General features: G+C 38.6%; 1 protein-coding gene across 5 annotated transcripts in view; it reads left to right on the forward strand.

Moving 5' to 3' along the window:
- Positions 1 to 20,913, forward strand: part of PLPPR2 (phospholipid phosphatase related 2) — a 504,385-nt gene that overhangs the window by 259,210 nt on the left and 224,262 nt on the right. For all 5 annotated transcript variants that reach the window (XM_044084610.1, XM_044084607.1, XM_044084608.1 and 2 more), the window contains exon 5: positions 17,842 to 18,092. In XM_044084610.1, the coding sequence (XP_043940545.1) occupies positions 17,842 to 18,092 (251 nt within the window). The remainder of the gene's footprint in view (positions 1 to 17,841; positions 18,093 to 20,913) is intronic.

A 20,913-nucleotide genomic window follows, 5' to 3' on the forward strand; every position in this document is an offset into this window, starting at 1 on the left:
GGTCTTTTGATACAAGATGCAATAGATATTTGGGTATTCACTTTATGAGTTGGCCCTTAACATGGCACTCTGTAGTGGGTGATTCTTTTTATGCTAGCAATCCCTCTTTTATAGGTTCATAGGTAAATACTAGGCTAGATGACCTTGCAGGCCACTTTAAGCCTAGCCAATTTCCCTTTTTGCTCTCAAAATAACCTATCCAATTTGGTTATAGATTGGCCTTACCCATACCAATGTTGATAATAATATATTACCCCTAATGAGAATAACTGGGATTATACCATAAATAATTTGAAGGGACACATACACGGGATAAAGCATTTAGGAGCTCCCGTTAGTAGTGCAGGGGCCAGTCCTGGGGTAACTTTTCTGTTTCTCATCCATAGATCTAAGTAGTGCTTGAAAATGGAAAAGGATGAACTTTGTTTTATGTGGATGGGGACTCTGTACTGCTTCAGCACTATCCTCTGTAAAATATACCTGTTCTTCTAAAACCATTCTGTTGATGTTGCAGAAGAGGTTTAGATCCCTAGACTGAGTATTTCCTATGCCATTTGACTCACTGATGTGCAGTAAATCCATCAGTAATGGGTTGGAGGATGCTTTGTATGCTAGACACAGGTCACCTCTGAGCAGTCTGTAGGATATTGAGTATAATGACAGAGCTATGAGTTGGTCCATGTAGGACATGCTGTTTAGGCATTGTACCCTTTCAGTAAGGTATCTCCCTTTTTTAATTTCTCCAAATCTTTTGGGTTTTTAATACCATGATCAGAATGGACCCCAGTCCTAAGTCAAAGTATGATTAATGGTCATGAAATTAGTATTGTTTCAATCTTTGATGTCAGCCAGAAATACTCTTAGCAGCACCCGCAATGTGTCCAGTAAGGACTCTTCTGCAATTTGTATGAGGTTACATATATCGGTAAGATATCTAAATATGACTATAAATTATTTTTTATAAGACCTGTTGCTCCTACTACTATTGCAACTGCCTGGGTATCTTTCTTCCACATTGCTCTCATTTCTGCCTACAAATCCTGATATTTTATGACTTTATGTCTCTCTGTACGCAAGACACTGTAGTCACTGGGTGTAATGATTGCAATTATCAATGTTACTTTTGTCTTCTTTTCATGGACCACTAGATCTGATATCTCATCTATCTTTTGAACTGTTGGTAATGGGTGATCCCATGTGATGTAGACTTCCTCATTTTCTGTGATGCTTTGTGGCTCAGGTTTCCAATGTTTTTCAGTCACTTCAATACCATAATGTTTGCACAATCCCCAGTGTAACAGTCTAGCGACATTATTATGCCTTTAAGTATACAGTCCTTCTGCCATTAGTATGTCACAACCAGCAACAAGGTGTGCAACTGTTTCCAATTCTGTTTTACAAAACCTACATTTGTCTGTTTCTCCCTCATGTTCAATGGACTTTGTAAACCAATTTGTACATAGTCCACTGTCTTGGGCTGCCAATATTAACCTTTCATCTTTTTGTTTGAATTCACCTCTCCTTAACCATTCCTGTATTCGATCCTGATCAACATGAGGTTGTTCCAAGAGTTTTCTGTACTTGCAACTATATTTATGCATTTTCCACATTTCTTGCCTTCTCATCTGATCCTTCATCTTGTATTCTTTCTTTTATTTTTTGGCACATTCAGTTGCTGCCTGATTTTGATCTACTTCTGGTTTGATTTCCATTCCTTCTTGATGCCTACATGCTTCTGCTGGACTAAGAAGGGAAGTCCTATTAGATTTATTCTCCTCATGTTTCAAAACTTTCACTGTGTTTGGGTCTTGTGAGGTCAGCAGGTATGTATGCAGTCCCACAGTTTCAGCTCTATACATGTAATCAGTTTCAAGGAGGTCCATGCCTCCTTCGGAACAGGGAATATATAATCTTGCTATGCACTGATTTTTATAAATCATTTGATGAGCATGAAGGATCCTTCTTCTTTTCCTGTCTAATCTATCCAACACCAGTCAATCACTCCAAAACTGTAAGTTGGGACAGGAAGAGCAAATTGGTTTATAGCTTGGATTTTGTTCCTAGATGTCAACGCTGTTTTCAGGATTAATTTATGTTTTCTAAAATATTCTTTACTGAGTTTTATTTGCATTTGTTCATGTTTTGTTGTTGATCCTTCATCATTTCCCAAATATTTATATACTGTCTCACTCAAGTTCTTTTATATCATATTCTTGTTCCAAACTAATGTTTTCTTGGTGGTGCAGCTTTCCTGTTTAAAAGGTTACTTTTGCCCATTTATCAAGACCAAATTACATTTTTATATCATATGAAAAAATTTTGACAACTTGCAGTTGTGCTTTCAGTTCATCATCTGATGAGCTATACAGTTTTAAATCATCAACAAAGAAGAAATGAGAAGTTTTTTCACTTTGTTGCTTTCTGGGAGCCAAATTATAGCCATGACCTAATTTGTTAGCAAACAGCTTACTGGGTTAAGGGCAAGGCAAAAGAGCATCGGTGACAGAAAGTCATCCTGGAATATCCGCTTTGAATTTTTATCCCTGGAATAATAATTTGTCCTTTATCATGGCTTAACTGCAAAGTGGTTTGCCACTGTTTCATAATCACTATGAAGTAGTTTATCAGTGTAGGGTATATCTTATACATTTTTAAGCACTCTTTTATCCATGAATCTGGGATATTGTCAAATGCTTTTTTGTAGTCTATCCATGCCATACTTAGATTCTTCCCCTTTTTACAGTTCTCAACTATGACTTTATTTAACAACAAATGATCCTTTGTTCCATATGACTTTCTTCTATTATTCTTTTGCTCTATTGCCATGATTTAGTTTTCTTCTAAATGACTATAAACTCTATCAGCATCAGTTCCAGTATATAGTTTATATGTTGTCAAAAGGCAAGTTATTGGTCTATAATTTTTAGGGTAGCTTACAGGTTCACTCAAGTAGAATAATTGTTTTTCCTGACTAAATCTTCAAGCAAAGATGTTAATACTTTTAACCAGATGTCAGGTACTGCATTTGCTCCTGGGGTTTTCCAATTAAAGGCTTTTGTTAAATTTGTTTCAATCTCTCTGGCCATTACTTCATCCCATTTCATATCTTGTACATTTCATAGGTTCATAGGTTCATAGGTTCATACTAGGCTATCTGCCCGAGGGCATTTACAAGCCTAGCCCATAGTTTTGTGGCTTACGCCACCCCTTTAGTATGGGGAACTATACCCATTATTTTGCTGTGCCTCTGTTGAGCAGTGACACTGAGGTAATCCCTGGGGTATATCTGCGATCTCCCATCCATTGGTCAAGATTTCTCTTGAACAAGGCCAGCGAGGTGCTCTGCCTCACATATACCGGGATTTTATTCCACAGCATAGGGAGTCTTTGGGTGATGAATCTATCCCTCCAGCACGCCCTATTAATAGCCGTGTCGAGGTTTACATCTCCCGCCTTGTGGCTCTGACGGATCTAGATTTTTGAGGTGAAGCATATTCATCAAATCTGGGTTTGACATGGCCTTGTATGTTAGGCAAAGGTCACCTCTGAGCAAGCTGTAGCGACTGAATAGAGCTGGAGTTCTTTCAGTCGGGCAGCATAGGACAGATGTTTGAGACCCTTTATCCTTTTGGTGAGGAACTTTTGTGGCCTCTCCAGCTGCTGCAAGTGTCGGGTCAGATACATTCCGAATGGGGCATTGTACTCAATCATTGGTCTGATGAGTGATGAGTATAGGGAGACTATGACCTCCCTTGATCTAGATGAGAATCCCTTCATGATAAGGTGGGCAATGTAGAAGGTCTTCCTAACTACTTTAGCTACATGGGTGTCGAATGACAGACTACTATCAACCTGGGTCCCCAGGTCCCTGATAACTTCTTCTGTACTCAGTGGATTGCCACCTATTTGGTAGCTAGGGGTAACCTTGTTTTTCCCGAAGGGTATGACTATGCATTTTTGGCATTTAACTTTAGGCCATGGCTCTGGCACCAGTTATCCATTTCTGTGAGACCCTTCTGAAGGATATCTGTGTCAGATGTGTTTTCTACTATGGCCCAGTTTGCAGTCATCTGCAAACTTTGTCAGCCATAACCCTCCTGTGTTTGCTTGTACTGGAAAAGTAGATGCCAAACAAGAGTGGGCCCAGGACTGAGCCCTGTGGTACACCACTTGTGACAGGCTTTGAGTCTGACATGGCGCCAGCAACTCTGACCCTGTGGGTTCTGTCACTCAGCCAGTTTGCAACCCATCTTGTGATGTATGGATTAACATTTAAGCTGATGAGTTTTTCAATGATACCCGAGTGGGGTATTGTATCAAAGGCCTTCGCCAGATCGAGGTAGGCTGTATGGACTGCCTTTCCTCATCAATGGCTTTGGTGACTGTTTCAAAAAGTCAACCAAGTTTAGAAGGCATGATCTGCCTTTGACAAAGCCAAACTGGGATGGATCCAAAGTCTGCAAATTCCCTATGTCTTTATTTATGAGGTCCATTATGATCCTCTCCATGGCTTTGCAGATAAGGCTTGTCAAGCTAATGGGCGGTAATTTCCAGGGTCGGTGGAGGCACCGCCTTTGTGAAGTGGGACCACAGTTGCAGTGCGCCACTCCTGGGTACGTATCCAGAGGTAAGACTATGATTAAACAGCTGTCCTAGCTGTGGGTTTAATTCTCGTTGAGTTCGTGGAGCACACAGCCGGGGACACCATCAGGTCCCATGGATGCTGTGTTTTTGCTTTGGAGAGAGCAGTTCTCACTTGGGCGTTGGAGATGTTTGGGGGCTGCAATCGCTTGGTATAGATATCTCTCCTTTGGGGAGGGGAGAAGTTTGCACTGAACCTGTCAGCCAGTATGTTGGCAATGTCTGTAGGATCAGTAATCTTCACATCATTTTGAACTAGTTCTGAGCATATCTGGGAGTTTCCTCCCAGGTTTCTAACATAGCTAAAGAAGGCCTTATGATTGTCTTTTGAGTCTTTAGCTATTTTTCTCTCAAAATTTGCTTTGGATGATTTTATGAGAGCTCTTAGTTTTTTACTTATAGTGATCAAGGGTGTCTTACCTTTTAAGGATTTTGCTCTATCTTGTAGTAGCTTCCTCCTTTTGTTGTAGAGTTTGTTTATGGCTGGGGTCCACCAGAGTGGACGCTTGCCTTTGGTACAAAGAGTCTTTGTTTTGCTTGGGATTGCCTTATCCATACAGTCCTGCAGGTGCTGGTAGAAGGCATTTGTAAGTGATTCAGCTGCTTGAGTAGTGTTTTCCGGCTCGGGGCCTTAAAGGAGACCACACTAGTCTTTAGAAGTGTGAAGTCGGCTTCGAGAAGTTCTTTACTGTGGTCTTTTTTATTTCAGGTGGGGGTGGGATGAGGACCTCCAGCGAGATTAGTTTGTGATCTGATCTCACCAGTGAGGGGTATACTTCCGTTATTGAACATTGTGCTCCCATGTTCGTGATGATGAGATCAAGTATGTTTTCTCCTCTTGTGGGGATGGTGACTAGTTGTTCCATGGCATTTGAGTTTATGAATTCCAGGAACTTTTGGGCTAGGGTGTTTGGGCTTGAATAGTGTTCCCAGTCTATATTAGGGTAATTGAAGTCACCTAATATGATGGTGTTTGGTGATACATTTATCCTCTAGTGTTTTCAGGAAGGCCATGTGAGGTTCCTGAGTTTGTGAGGGTGGCCTGTAACATGCTACAATTTGCAGGGCAGTCTTGCCTATGGTTAATTGCACCTGGATGGTCTCCGATGCATCGTGCGTTGCCACCAGTCTTGAGGTGTGGGTGTCTTTGATGAATATGGATACCCCCCCTCCTTTCTTGGTATTGTCCGGATTTTGGGGCCGGAACGCATGATAAGAGGTAAAACCTGATAGTGCTGGGGTGCTCTCAGGAGCCTTGAACCAGGTTTCTGTCACTGCACAGACATCGATGTTCTCCATACTGAGAAGGGCCTCGAGTGCGTGCATTTTGAGATTTAGACTTCTGGCATTGAGCAGCATTACCCTTAGTTTTTTTCCTTTTTTGTGTTCTAGGGTGGTAGGTTTAGAATTTGAGCCTTGCCTAAAAAAGGCACTATGGGGGTGGCAAGAGCCTTTGCCAATATCCGGAATCCCAGGGGTGACAGGTGACATTTGAACTTCTTATTTTTTCTCTTTTTTCCTTCTATCCATTTAACATCTTTGTTATGGTCTGCAGGATCTTCATAAATACTTCTCCAAAATGTATCTACTTTTTTGGTGGTCTTTCAATTAATTTTACCTTGTTTCCCGATTCTCTAAAACTTTTGTGGGAAATCAATAAATTGCTTATTTTGTACTTTTTCCTTTTTATTTATCTGTGTATCTTCTATGCTTTTCTGCCCATGCTGATATTTATAGTTTATTATTTGTGGTGGTGCATGCTAAATCCTGATCTGTTATAATACTGTGAAATGCTTTTATCACATCTATCTTTCTGTTGTTGATCTGTTCCCTCGTCTATACTGTGCTAACGTGACACTTCTTGTTTTAATTACTTTATAGTTTTCTCTGTTTAATACTTCCATGATGACATTTGGTTTCTCCCCATCCTTTCCCTTACTACCCTCTGTTCTTGTGGTAAGACTATCTGTTATTAATTTGGCTGCACAGTAATGTATCCTACTTACTTTTGTTACATCATATCAATCTCTATGGACAGTCCTAATTACTGTGTTTGTTTTATCAAACTTCTAACAATTGAGGTTTTATAGACCTTCTGCAGTCTATTTCTTTCACTGATCTTAATATGTCTATCCATCTCTATTAAATCAAGTAACTCTTCTGTTAGATCATTAAACTGAGGGGACATTCTTTATTCGCCATTTCCTGCAGGCATTTTATAGAAAGTTTCAGAGCTTCTACCTGTGCCATGTTCACTTCAGTTTCACCCTGGTCATCTTTCATATGGGAACTCACTGGCCTATCCCTCCACAGCATTGACTGTGTCAGAGTTGCCACAGTTTCCAGTTCTTTTCCTTGCTGTATAGTTCCAACTAAACCTTTGTAATAGTTTCCTGTGAGAGACTCCAAAGTATCTTCATATGTCAACTGATTAGATGCTTCTTGCTCCACTGGTTTCTCCTTAATTTGGGTATCCATTGCTCTATCCTGCTGTGTTGTTATCTGAGTTAAATTTTCTGTTAAATCCTTCACTTTGCAGGTAATCCATAACCTCAATTTCTATTTCTTTAACTTCTCCTTTACTAATCCTCTTCTACTTTTTCTCTTTGTTTTCTTATTTTTTTGTATTGTAAAATTTTCCATATCCGGATGTCTTTGCCCATATTTCTCTCCAAATAGCTTTGGTGCTGCTCTTTTTGCATTGATTAGTTTTGCTTTCTCCTTTGCATAAGTATTGCACCACATTAGATCTCTCTTTCTTTCCCTTGTCCATATAAGGTATCTATGTAGGTGTTCCAGTTGTTAGATGTGTCTGGAGACATACATGTCAAAGAGGGCATTATATTCAATAATTGGCTAATGAGGGCAGAGTAAAGGGGGACAATGACACCCCTAGATCTGACACATTCCCTTTGTTTATAAGCTGTGCAATATAAATGGAATTTCTTACAATTCCATTGGTTAAAAGTTAGGTCACTGTCCACATAAGTTTTCAAATCCCAAACAACTGGGTCAACTCACAGGGGAGTATTGTCAATGTGGTAGTTCCCTGAGGTAAATGGCTTCCTAACGGATACAATAATGCATTTTTTGCACTTAGTTTCAGACCAGTTTTTCTTCACCACTTCATATTGCCCTGCTAAACTTTCAAGAAACTCTTAATTTCAGATTGTACAGCACCCTTGTAGTTTAGAGTGTTTTTGAAGGTGCAACCAACTATGCAAGTCAAGAACTTTGGATCATTTAGTTGCTCTTGCCATTTAATCATTATCAGTCTGAAATCTCAGGATCTGCCTTGCCAAGTTCTGAGGTATGAAGTCTGAGTAGCCAAAAATGACATATATGAAGTCTGATACTGCCATTTTTCAGAATATTCCCTTTTCTGCGAGGTATGGATATTTCAGAGTTGGTGTATATAAGTTTAGGGGTGTGGGAGGCTTGTCCCCACATTGAGGCTGTAGTAACAGCAATGCATACCTCAAGATTTCATTAGAGAGCCCATTTAACCCTAATGCAAAGACATACATGGATCAGAGGGGGTGTGATCGCATAAGCAGGGGTCTCAGAATTTTTAGAAGATTTGCATAAAAGGGTGTAAACTGGATATACCCAAGATATAACCTACTAAAGAAAATTATTTTGACATTAGCTAATAATGGTGATCACTTACATACCTGCTGCATTCTAATGCCAAAAGAAGAACAGCAAAACTTATCACAGCTGATATGGTTGCAGTCCCATGTTAGTGTGCATATGACAAAGCAAATGATGCCACAAGAATCTTTCCTATTGGAATCATTATTTTGACATATGCTTGGTTCCATTCAGTCTTACCCAGAAGAAGTAAAGCTGGAATTACTGAATATCCCACTTAAATTGATTTAATGTTGACATTCAGCTTGGTCAACAGCACTGCCAGACCCTGTGTCTCATCGTACTGTTAGCAGGTCAGACATCGTCTTCTTACTGGACCCTCATAGATCCTGACAACAAAATTCCCTAGCATCCTCAGAGTGACTGACAGCTTCAAGATCCCCTCCCATTTTCTCAGTTCAAACAGAAGGGGCAATTTAAACTTTGTAAAGAAATGGAGCAAAGTTAATATTAGGCAAATGGGTCCTAGAGGTTACAGCAAAATAGTATTCAGCAGAACCCCTACCCCAACACTTAAAGAGAATCCCATAACACACATTTAGGCATAGTTTTCCAAACAAGTTCAGATCTACTAAAAAAAAAAAAATCTTTTTCACTTAAGCACTGCAAGTTGGTCTGCTGAGGTAGGGCAGAGCAAAGACCCAATTGATGATATCCAGGATTTTTTATCAACAAGGTAAGCTGGAGGATCTGACTAGTGCGGTAAGCTTGAGTAGCCAATGGCCAACTTGCATACCTTGGACGGAGGCTGTGAGGTTTATCATACTGCACTGCCCTCTGGTGAAGACTGCAAAGTGGTGCACTACTGTACATATGTACCAAGGATTGGGCACATATTTCTGTGCCTGCTTCATGAAAACATGCATATCACACACCACTGCATACTCCACCCCTCAGGAATCAGAAGGGCATAAAACAAAATGGCTCTAAGCACTGAGGAAGAACCTAGACCAGAATTCCCAAACCTCTTCTCTGTCTCCCATCAGTGATGGCTGATGGTCAGGTAATTCAGGGCTATGCTGGTTAGCCTGAAGTGGGAGATTCAGTGACTTAGGATGGGTATCAGTAGTTGCAGATGGTCTGCTGTCACAGGACACCAAAACAAAATAGGGGTAAAAAACAAAAACTTATCATTGCCACTAAGAAGATTCAAATAATATAATTGAAAAATCAAACAACATAAGCACCTTCATGCCAACTAATTATAGGTAACTACTTCCAGGGTCTCTGTATATTTGAAGAATATGCATCAGCTGGTCAAATGTCTACTGAATGATGACATTATGTGTGGAATATATGCACTTTTATTTCCATAAAGAACATCACAGAAAATATATCATAGTCAATGCTGATTGACATAATTTCCAGTTAAAATGCCTGTTTAGCCTATGTTTCTGCATTCAGAATGTTTACCAAATACATGTCTGTAGTTTTTGGTGATCTAAGGGTACACACAATGCAAGTTTATTATTATTTAGATAATGACAGCAGCAGTATAGTTCACATTCAGATTTATCTCTGCTAGAGAAACTATTTACAGTCTTAGGAATCAGACTAACTCAAATCAAGTCCTACACAATGCAAACAGGCGATTCATTTCTTAGGCACATTCCAGACTCTGCAACAAGGTATTTCTACCTTAAAGTAGGATTCAAGCAGAAACATCTTACAAGCAACACTGACAGCAGTTATGCAGCATCAGACAGGCTCCTCCTAGTGGCTATGGGTTCCCTGCCTTTTTGTATCCTGACACTATTAAATGTCAAGCTTCTCATGAGAAAGATGCATTACCTACTAAATTATTTATTTTATTTAACATTTGCTTACTGGGAAAGTCCGACTTGGAACAAAGCCAATTTTCAGTGGAGGCCCAGGGAGAAATGCTCCAGACACATGTCTTTATAACGTAGGAGGAAACCAGAGCACCTGGAGGAAATGCACACGGATGGAGGGAGGACATGCAGGCTTCGTACAGAAGGCACCCTCGCCGAGAATCAAACCGGAGAACCTCTTGCTGTGAGGCAACAATGCAACTGCTGCACCACTGCGCTGTCTGTCAATCTGTAAATTAGATCATAGCTCTGCAAGCTCAGTGGCTACCACGATATCCATCCCTGGTTAGGAGTCACATCTGACTCCTATACAATTCCTATAGTAAGTACATGAACAGCCTGCACCATTCATGAAGTTTACTAGACAAGTAGGGAAGGGAAGTAGATTGACAGACCTTCTTTCCATATAGCACACACACTGAACACACATCTAGGGACAATTTAGCTTTTCCATTCAGTCTACTGCATCTGTTTGGGAGGTGGAAGGAAACTGGACTACCAAGGGAGAAACCACATAAACACAGTGGGGACAAGCAGACTCCACAGACAAGGCACCCCAGCTGAGAACTGAACAGAAAACATTTTACTGTGTGGTGACAACACTACTAACTGTGTCGCTGTGCCACTTGTGACTACCAGGATGGCTAACTATCTGAAGAATGTTCGTGTTTTGAGTGTAACGGTCAGGTATCAGTGACAGCCTTCCTTATACTTTTTCTTTAACTAGGTCACTAACAGAATCATTAGAACAGGACTGGGAAGGCAGAATTCAGCTTCCTATGGTATGTTGGATATGGAAGCCATAGGAACTGCGTGTGCGCATTGGTATGAAACAAATTAGTACAGTGGTCTTATTTTTGGCTCTACAAAAAAGTAAGGTCCACCTCTTAATAGTACAGTACTGTGATGCATTATTAGCCAAGGAAAGACATGCTTATGCCTCTCTTAGGATATAATGAACATATGAGATTATTTGTTTGAAACAGTCTGCAAAACATAACAACACACTATGAGCTGCAACTGTAAAATTATATTTAAGAAAACACTTTCGCCTGAGCTTCATCAGGTCCATCTAAAAGAGTGGTTTACACTTTGATCATTGAAAATGCCTGCTTTTACAAGGCTGTCACCACACTTTATTAGTCTGTTTTGTAACATGTAAAATGAGATGCTGTGTCTGGCTCAATGTGGCTCATATTCATTGAAGTCAAGTATAGTTCTGTAGCTGTAGCTCACAGTGTGTTGTAATGTTTTGTTTGTTAGAAGTTAAAAAGATATCTTTTAACTAAGAATGAGATTTCACAGACTGCTGAGCTGGCAAACCCTCACAGGTCTTTCAGGAATATTCAAATAAGGGTCTAACCTCTAAGCTTTAGAACTGACTCCTTGGTTTTCAGTCTCCCAGATTTTCCTCCAATCAGCTGTCATGAACCCTCCCACCATTGCCTGTAACTGCCTTTAAATAACTGACCTGCTGCATGTAATGTACTGAAACAAGAACACTCATCCATCTATCAACTTAACTGAATAAACTACTGGAAACTTCAACAAGGTGTATTTTTATTTCTCCCATGGGGTGGTATCAGAGAGAGAGAGGGCGAGTCTCCTAGATCTGATAGATAAAGTTATTTTATCTGGACTAATCTTTTAGACTAGGTTCACAGGAACTTACTAGGCTATTGGTCCTAGGACTTTTTTAAGCTTAGCCATGTTATACGCTTATTCCCTTATTGACTAAGTTGTATGGTTATATTTGCAGCACAGGTCTATGATCAGCACTGACTGCCCTTTTCCAAGAAGGACATAGGTGACACCCCTGCAGTAAATTTACAGTCTCCCATCCAGGTGTCTAAATTATGCTTAAATAGGGTAATTGAGGAGCTCTGTTTTACTCTGTTTCCTGTTAACCCTGTCACCTTCTGGGTCACAGGTGGAATACCAGACTTCATTGAGCCCTCTGGACTACCTCTGTTTTCTCTTTCATCTACTGCTAGTGATTGTGAGATTAGAATATTGTCATCTAAACCTAATACCTTGTAGATGGCAAAGACAACCATGCTTATTTTCTTGTGGTATTGACATCTCAGACTCATCTGCAGCTTCCTGCTTTTCAGATTCTGCTGTAGCAGTAGAATGGCAAAGTTGTACTTCCTTACCACAAATATCTAAACGTTATATCTGGATGTTTCCCTGTATTCTCACAATTTATTTCATTATAATGAGATCATGGAGAATATGAAGGCAGTCTTGAAACCAAATAGGAAAGGATCATATATGGCCAAACAGATACATTTTTATATAGGCTACAAGAGTACAACTGATGGGCAAAATAGGAAAGGATCATATATGGCCCAACAGATACATTTTTATATATGCTACAAATGTACAGCTGATGGTTAAAATAGGAAAGGATCGTATATGGCCCAACAGATACATTTTTTATATAGGCTACAAGCGTATAACTGATGGTCAACAACCAAAACAATCACATTGATCAAAACCTCTACCATTCTTATATTATGTGTTGAAATCAGCTTTGACGTATTGTCCAGCAAAGTTCATGTATGGGCAGTTTCACACTGTTCCTCATCAGGCCCTCAGTTTTTGAGGAATGTAGCTGTTAGAGTACTTTTGATATGGGTAGTCTGTGTGGTGTCCTAAGCATCCTGTTTCACTATTCTGAGACTTTAACTTGATAAAAGAATTAATGATCTTAGGACCTTATGAACAAACAGTATCAGTAGATATTATTTTTTTTCCTAGTAATTGCAACCTCAGCAATGAAGAACATCTACTGTATGAGCCTTAAATGTATAAAGTTTATATGCAGTCCACGTCGATAGACGATCAGTTAGAAAAAAATCCATTTGTAGCTAAAGCAGTTTCCTCTTCCAACAAAATAATCAGTCAGGTAAATAAGCAAGAACAGTTACTGTGCACTTTAGAAATTCATATGCCACTGTGAAACTTTGGAGAAAACAGTAGTACCAGAAATCCTGAATGGTTGTTTGTTGCCTTTACTCAAGACAAACATAGATTTCTAGTTACAAAGCAGACATTATCCATGTAGCAGACTCACCATATGTGTTTTGCTGTGATGGATCATCAAACATCACCCTACTAGAGCAGCTGCTAGTCCTGCTGCCTTCTACCACAACTTACTTACTCAATGTCAGCTCTGTGGTGGTGTCTGACAAAGCCAATAAAGCCATGACCAAGACCTAGAAGAATAAGAACTGAGTAGCCACCTTAGTACTGGAAAAGCTGTTGAGAAAAGGTGAGAGTGAGTGGCTGCTGATGAGGAAAGCTGAGAGCACATGGCTGCTGTTGAGGAAAGGTGAGAGCATGTGGGTGCTGATGAGGAAACGTGAGAGTGTGTGGCTGCTGTTGAGGAAAGGTGAGAGTGCGTGGCTGCTGTTGAGGAAAGGTGAGAGTGCATGGCTGCTGTTGAGGAAAGGTAACAGCTTGTGGCTACTGTTGAGGAAAGGCGAGAGTGCATGGCTGCTGTTGAGGAAAGGTGAGAGTGCATGGCTGCTGTTGAGGAAAGATGAGAGTGTGTGTGGCAGGCTGCTGTTGAGAAAAGGTGAAAATGCGTGACTGCTGTTGAGGAAAGGTGAGAGTGCGGGGTCGATGTTGGTTTGCTCATCTGGTGTAGAAGGAGGGGGAGCAACCCCTTTATGTACCCATCTCTACCAGAGAGTTTTAGTCCCTTTAATTTTATATACAGATTGGGCATATTTTTATCAACAAGAGAAGCTGTGAATAGTAATTAATAAAGATTTAAAGGAATTTATTTGGGAGGGGAGAAGGGCAAGAGTCAAATGGGTTAGGTTGATTTCCCATAGAGCAAAGTGGTATAGGGTTAACTGATTTGAAGGGATCATTAGAGTTATGCACTTAAGGCACATATGCATAACAGAAGCAGGAGGTTATAAAAGTGGAGGGGGATGATATGAATCACGGATAAGTTCAAAAATAGGTCCTTAAGGAGAATAACAATAACCATTCATACATGACATTTAGCATATTCATGAAGCATCTGAAGGTATTCTATGGACTAATCCAACACTGGAATGGACAAAGGAGTTTTACCAGTGTGGTCGACAGCAAGTAGGGGAACAAAAATAGGCTAGACAGGTCTGGAATTTACTGGAGGATATTATCAAAGGAAACAAAGTATTTGGAGCAAATAACTAGGGAAGGAAAGTTAATTGAGTGCAATAAGGCCAACTGGAGGTTTGGACTGCAGGTCAGAGACTGCCTTCCCTACCAGCAACTGATAACAGAGCATAGGTAGGGCGGTCTTACATGCTATGAAGGCTGAGCCTCTGATTTAGGGGGAGCAATCTGAATTCTGTCCAGGCCATACCACTGTATCAGAGATGTAATTTCACTTTGAAAAGGCTTTGCTTAGTGTTTCTGGTTAAACATTAACAAGTCATCCCAATGATCTGAGAACTGTAATTCTAACATATAAATATGGAAACATTTTATAAAGTTTTAGAACACAAAGACTTGGGGAATGGAACATAACAAGACACTCGGCGTTCTTATATCACTCATTAAGAAATCTTATATTACTCCAACAAGATGCCTTCACCTTCCTTTCCACAGGTAAACATAATGCTATCAGTTTCTCCAAAAGCAGTAGATCCAAGGCATTTACTCACATTTTAGTCCTCAATACGTCATTTCTATCCTCTAATAGCAATGAGTTAGTTTACTGTCTTAAGAGACCTGGTGCTAAAAGGCTGCCAACAGAGGTGAAACTAACATATTGACCCTCCATCTTGTGCAGTACTTAGGTGCTTAGATGATTAAAGTAAATGCAGCAAAGGGTGTATGTAATTATGGTAAAATATAACAAATATACATAAGGGTCTCGACTGAATAGTATTCTTGATCCAGATGTTGCAGATTTTAAAAGTAAGTTGGAAAAAAGGGTTAATACTTTTAAGTATGGCACTGTGCACTAAACAGGCAAGAAGATATGAAAGAAGGGTAATTCATGCTTTAGCAGTGTACCTCTCAACCATCCAGATTTTCGCAGAATGTGAATGTCCAGATTTTTGCGTAATATTTTTGGTCTGTTCCTCATAAAAGTTCTGGTTTTCTGGGAAATCTTTGAGAACTGAAGTCACAAAATTGTGACAAACGTGATTTTCAGACATCATATCCTTCAGAAAGTGCATGCTAATGTAAAATATGTTATTCTAGCAACCTTCTAAACTTATAAAAGCAATATTTAAAATCTATGCCTATTTTGGGGCCTTCACCCCCCCCCCCATTATTTTTGACTTTTCCAAATTTTTTTGCACCGAGGAGTTGAGAGGTATGTTTAGCAGTCTAAGGTAAGGAAGATTTCTGACATAAAATGGAATTATTATTTCACTTACAGCATTATCTGAACTTTAAAAAAATGCCAACTTCCATGTATTATGGGTAGGGAGATTGTGGTGATATCCATTTCAAGCACCTTGTATAACAGAATGTGGTTGAGCTGTTATGCCCTGTTTAGCAAATCATAGGGTTGTGCATCCTCATTAGCATAAAATCAACAATTTCCAAATTCCATTCAGATAAGCCTAAAATAAATAGCCTCAGCTCTGTTAAAATAACGATTTTTAGTTACGATCTCTAAATGAGGATTTTAATGCATGTCCTACTTGTAGCACAAACATTTAGGATCTCTAGCCCTCTATTTTTTTTTTCAAGAAAACAGCAGTGTTCTTTTGGAAAAGCTAGTACAAAGTTTGTTCACTGACTGTTAACTCAGGTATTGTGTGAATTATATGTATGAGCAGGGGCTGAAGCTATCTTTACTGTCTTATTAACATTTATGGAAGAATAAAATAGCTTAATGAAGACTTGCTTTGAAAGTCAAGATGCTTGGTGTGGGGGTGGCAGTGTGGTTTCCTAGTCATTACTTGTCATGACTAGTATTTAGGCAGCCTGACTTTAATTCTAAAATGGGACTAGTTCAATGTTTGTAATCTCTCTCTGCTCTTCCAGTGCACATTCAGAGTCTCCTAAGAATGCAATGTCAGCTTTGCACGTTGCATTACTAGGAAACTTCTTTTTTACCATTTTTTTATTATTTTTGTCATGCTCAGTGAATTGTAGCACATTGTTGTACAACTTTGTAAACATTTTATGGCCCGGAATGTTCTACTCACTGGAGACTTGAGTAGAATTAGTGGACAAAGGCTTTGTTCTAGCAAACACATTTAACTAATTTGTGAATATGCTAGTAATTTTTAGTTTGTCAGAACAAGTAATAATGCCTTCTACCCAAGTGCCAGTTTATAATGCCATAGCTCTCAACCTTCCATCTGCAGAATGTGGAACAGTATTTCTCACACACTCATAATGTAGAACAAATGGTCAAAGTGTAGAACAGATATTACCAGCTTACTAACAACTTCAACTAGGAAGCTCACAGAATGGTTAAACTGTGTTGTTTTATACTCACAAATCATTTTTCTAATGAATTAATATGATTCAGTATTTTTTACCATAGATAAAAAGTCTTTAACACTGAATGTGTGGCAGGCCCTTTTAATATGCAACAGCAAAAAACATTTAAGACTCAAAATGAACATTCCTCATAATGTGGTAAACTTGAAAGAGATACACAAAGCCTCCCTTTAGCCTTTTCAGGAACCAGTTCTCAGTATGCGAGGAATGTGCCATTTACTGTTTGTGGAATTTAGTGGCAGATGAGGATGCCAGTTTGTCCCCCTCCCAAACAATTTTAATTCAGCTGTTGATGCAGACAGATAACTAACCTTCCTCAGAAATTCAGCTGCAATCTTTTCATTTTTTTCTGATTTCTTATTTTAGGAGAATCTGTATATCTCTCTCACAATGTCTTGATAATGGAAGATTTGCAAATAACTGTATAGCTACCACTTCATGAAGATAGTCCCTTCAATCTCTTGCTCTGTGGAAAAAATACTCCAACACTGCCCATGTCCTCCAGCTGGAAACTTTTTCTGTTGTTCTTGTGTTTGACAGATACTAGAAACTCAGAATTTACAGAATCTTTATTAATGGCATAAATCTTTTCAGCCTTCAAAATGGCAAGCTCTAGCACCTAATAACACTAGACAAACATGATCCAGTTTTGTTATAGTGCCACAAAATCCTTACACGTTCCTCTTTAGTGCTTCCACTCAAAATCCAAAGCCAGTTTTTTTCTCTGAGAAAAGTTTTGAGCAACAAGTACCCTTTTTTTAAATCTTCAGCTTGTCCATGTTTCAAGCAGGTTGCGAAGCAAACATGAAGGATAATGCCTATTGGGGGTGGTCAGCAGGTGTTGTCCAGGACACAGCTGCTGATTTCAAGGGATGGCAGACTGAAGTATAAAGGTGCTAGAATACAAAAGTGGTAGAAGTGCAGGTGTGATGATAATATTCACCACCATTCTTACTGGTGATTTCATTTACACCCTGTGAATAAGAAAGGGCTATAAAGGCAGCTGCTTTACCAGCTAACACTTCCTGCTGCTAAAAGAAAGATTCCATTTTCAACAAAAGAATAAAGAATAAAACAGGGGAATGAAGTGTCATGAAGACTGCTTGCTTACTTAATATGCATGTAGATTGTGTGATGTTGTATTTGAGTGCTGTGGACCTTTGTTTTTGTGGGTGGTAGTGATGTTGGGGTTGCTTTGAATTCCTGTCCCTTAACTAATGTCTGTTTCTCTCCTTAGGTGTATATTCATTTGGCCTGTTTGCTACCACAATATTTGCAAATGCTGGGCAGGTCGTCACAGGTAACCTAACACCCCACTTTCTTACCGTTTGCCGTCCAAATTACACTGCTCTGGGTTGCCAATCTCCCTTGCACTACATCACTGAGACAAAAGCCTGCACAGGAGTTCCAGCTTTGATCAACGCTGCAAGGAAAGCCTTTCCCTCGAAAGATGCTGCCCTGAGTGCCTATGCTGCTGTGTATACTGTGGTATGTTTCAAGTATGCAGTAGTTCTCGTGCATTGCCCAGGTCAGAAATAATGAGCTGCTGAGCTCAGTTTAAAATGAAATTAATGTGATGCTTGCTTTATTACTACTGGAAAGTTTTGTGTTATGGGAAGAATTTAATACATATCCATTTGTTCACCTGTGCCCTCATTCAGTTCTTGATAACCCCCAGTACTATTAGCCATTTTGTTTTTATGCCACATAACCTGTCAATGTAAATGGAGAGGTAATTCTGTTCCTACACTAAATTTAATGCATATGGAAATGATTAAGATATTGTTATTTATATATTTATTCATTAATTGGGCACGTGGACTACTCTGGAAACCCTATTAAGTCATGCCCTCAGCACAGGGTATGCAATTCATATATTACATATATTTATAGATGATTACAGCAGTCAAATATGACAGGTTAGTAAAACAGATATACTGGTAACATGCAGTTGTACTGTGCTTTGTAAAAAATGAATACATAGTTTAAATTCAGTAACCGATTTCACTGCAGTTCATTAGCTAAACATAATTCTTATAGGACAAAGAAAAATATTAGGGTGCTTTGTAATAACTAAGTGATATAAAAGATGGCAGTGAAAAAATATTATGTAACATAAGATGCATATAAAGTCAAGTATTCATATTACTACAAATGTAAACTGCATGGTCAGAGAGAGCGAGAGAGAGAGAGGGACAGACAGACAGAGATTAAAAAGGTGTGCAAACCAGAATCCGGTCACTGCAAAGGTAAAAAAATCATAATGATGCACATTTACACTTTGGTTTTGAGAGGTGTCTTCTTTATCCCACATATTTCAGATGATGCACCTTTCTTCTTCCTTTGGCTGAGACATTAAACCAAAGTCCTATCTGCTTGAGTTGGTAGGAACTCAGGTAGATGTAAAAGATCTATGGCACCTATCAAAAATAGTAGGGAAAGTTTCTCGATGCCCTGGCCAAATTTCCCCTAGTAGTATATACACCATCCTGGGTGTCCCCTTAAAAATTGCCACTAGACTAGTGTGACAAACCTGGTTAACAAATGATAAATACATACATACATACATAAATAAATAAATAAATCAAATTGATATGCTTGCACATGTAGCCTCTCCTATAGTGTCTGCCTCACATCTTCAGGGTCCAATGTTCAATCTCATCCTAAGGCTACACATTACATTACTTAAAACACTTTCCTTAAGGACACAGAACACACATGAAACACTGATCAGGTGCAACACTAAGGAACCAATTCCAAAAGACTCGTAATCAGTGTAAGGGGCCACTTACACTGACAGCAAGCAAAGATGAGGTATTTTGGAATGTGGCCCCTGGGGTAAGCTTGTTTATAGACAGGCCTTACACTGAAGTAAGTCACTTACACTGACAGCTAGTCTTTTTGAATCTGAAAAGACTTACACTGAGAGCAACTTTTGGAATCTGGTCCTAAATCTATCACCTTACTTGACCCTAGCCCTAACCTGTGAACACCTATACATACACACTACCCACTGTAATGTAGTCATGCACGTTTTAAAAACCACCACCTTTCCAAACCTTCTTTTTCCAGAACACTCCTAATATAAAGCTTGAATTCAGCCAAATGTGATTTTCCAAAATGTGTCGTCGCCCATTTCTGATGTCACTCATTTGTGTTTCTCACATTTATATCCTCTACCAAATGAATGAATTTTATATATATATATATATATATATATATATATATATATATATATATATATATATATATATATATATATATATATATATATATATATATATATATATATATATATATATATATATATATATATATATATATATATATATATATATATATATATATATAATATATATATATATATATATATATATATATATATATATATATATATATATATATATATATATATATATATATATATATATATAAACACGGACACACACATATGCATATATATATATATATATATATATATATATATATATATATATATGTGTGTGTGTGTGTGTGTGTGTGTGTGTGTGTGTGTGTGTTAAAACAAAAACCTTTGGTACATGGCACAAGCCACATACTACACATTCACAGGAAAAACACAAAAATATCAAAAAGATCATTTTTATCCAATTAGAATTAAAATTAGTATAATGCAGACAGAATAGGGCATTTGAAAAAAAAAGATAGGGCTTTATGAACCTCTTAAATTTAACTAATAAATTACACTCCCAAAGTGGAGTTGGGATGATTATAAGACTGCAAGATAATGCAGAAAAATTCAGACAGCATGTGTGACTCTGGAATATTTAAGCAAAAATGTTTTTCTGATAATCATTTGCAAAATTCTAGAGCCTTGACAGTTGCAGACAGAAGTGGTAATAATTGTGTACTGAGACCTTACTTTGTTTGAAAACAACTGAATGTAATGAACAAACAACAGATATAGAATTGCTTTGGGTTTAATTAGACCTGATTCTGATGAGGAAGCTAAATAATTTGCCATTTTTAATTTATTCAATAATTGTGCTAATTACTGTTTCTTTTCCATTAATATCAACAGGTGGTGTACAATGGGCAAGTGATTGTGTGTGTACCCTGTGATAGACTGGCGTCATGCCCAGGGTTATTCTGTCTACCTTGTGCCCAGTAAGAGCCAGCATTTCTCCCCAGTGACTGTGAACCACAGGCATCAAAGAAAGAATTAAATAATTAATTAATAGTATTCAGTGTCTAATACTGGTTTAAAATTACATCAACCTTGATTTTTTTTTTCATAGCAGTAGAATTCTTACCATTATGAAAGAAAATG

Source organism: Protopterus annectens, chromosome 9.part0 (genome assembly GCF_019279795.1).
Source record: "Protopterus annectens isolate FY-2018-M chromosome 9.part0, PAN1.0, whole genome shotgun sequence".
Taxonomy (NCBI): Eukaryota; Metazoa; Chordata; order Ceratodontiformes; family Protopteridae; genus Protopterus; species Protopterus annectens.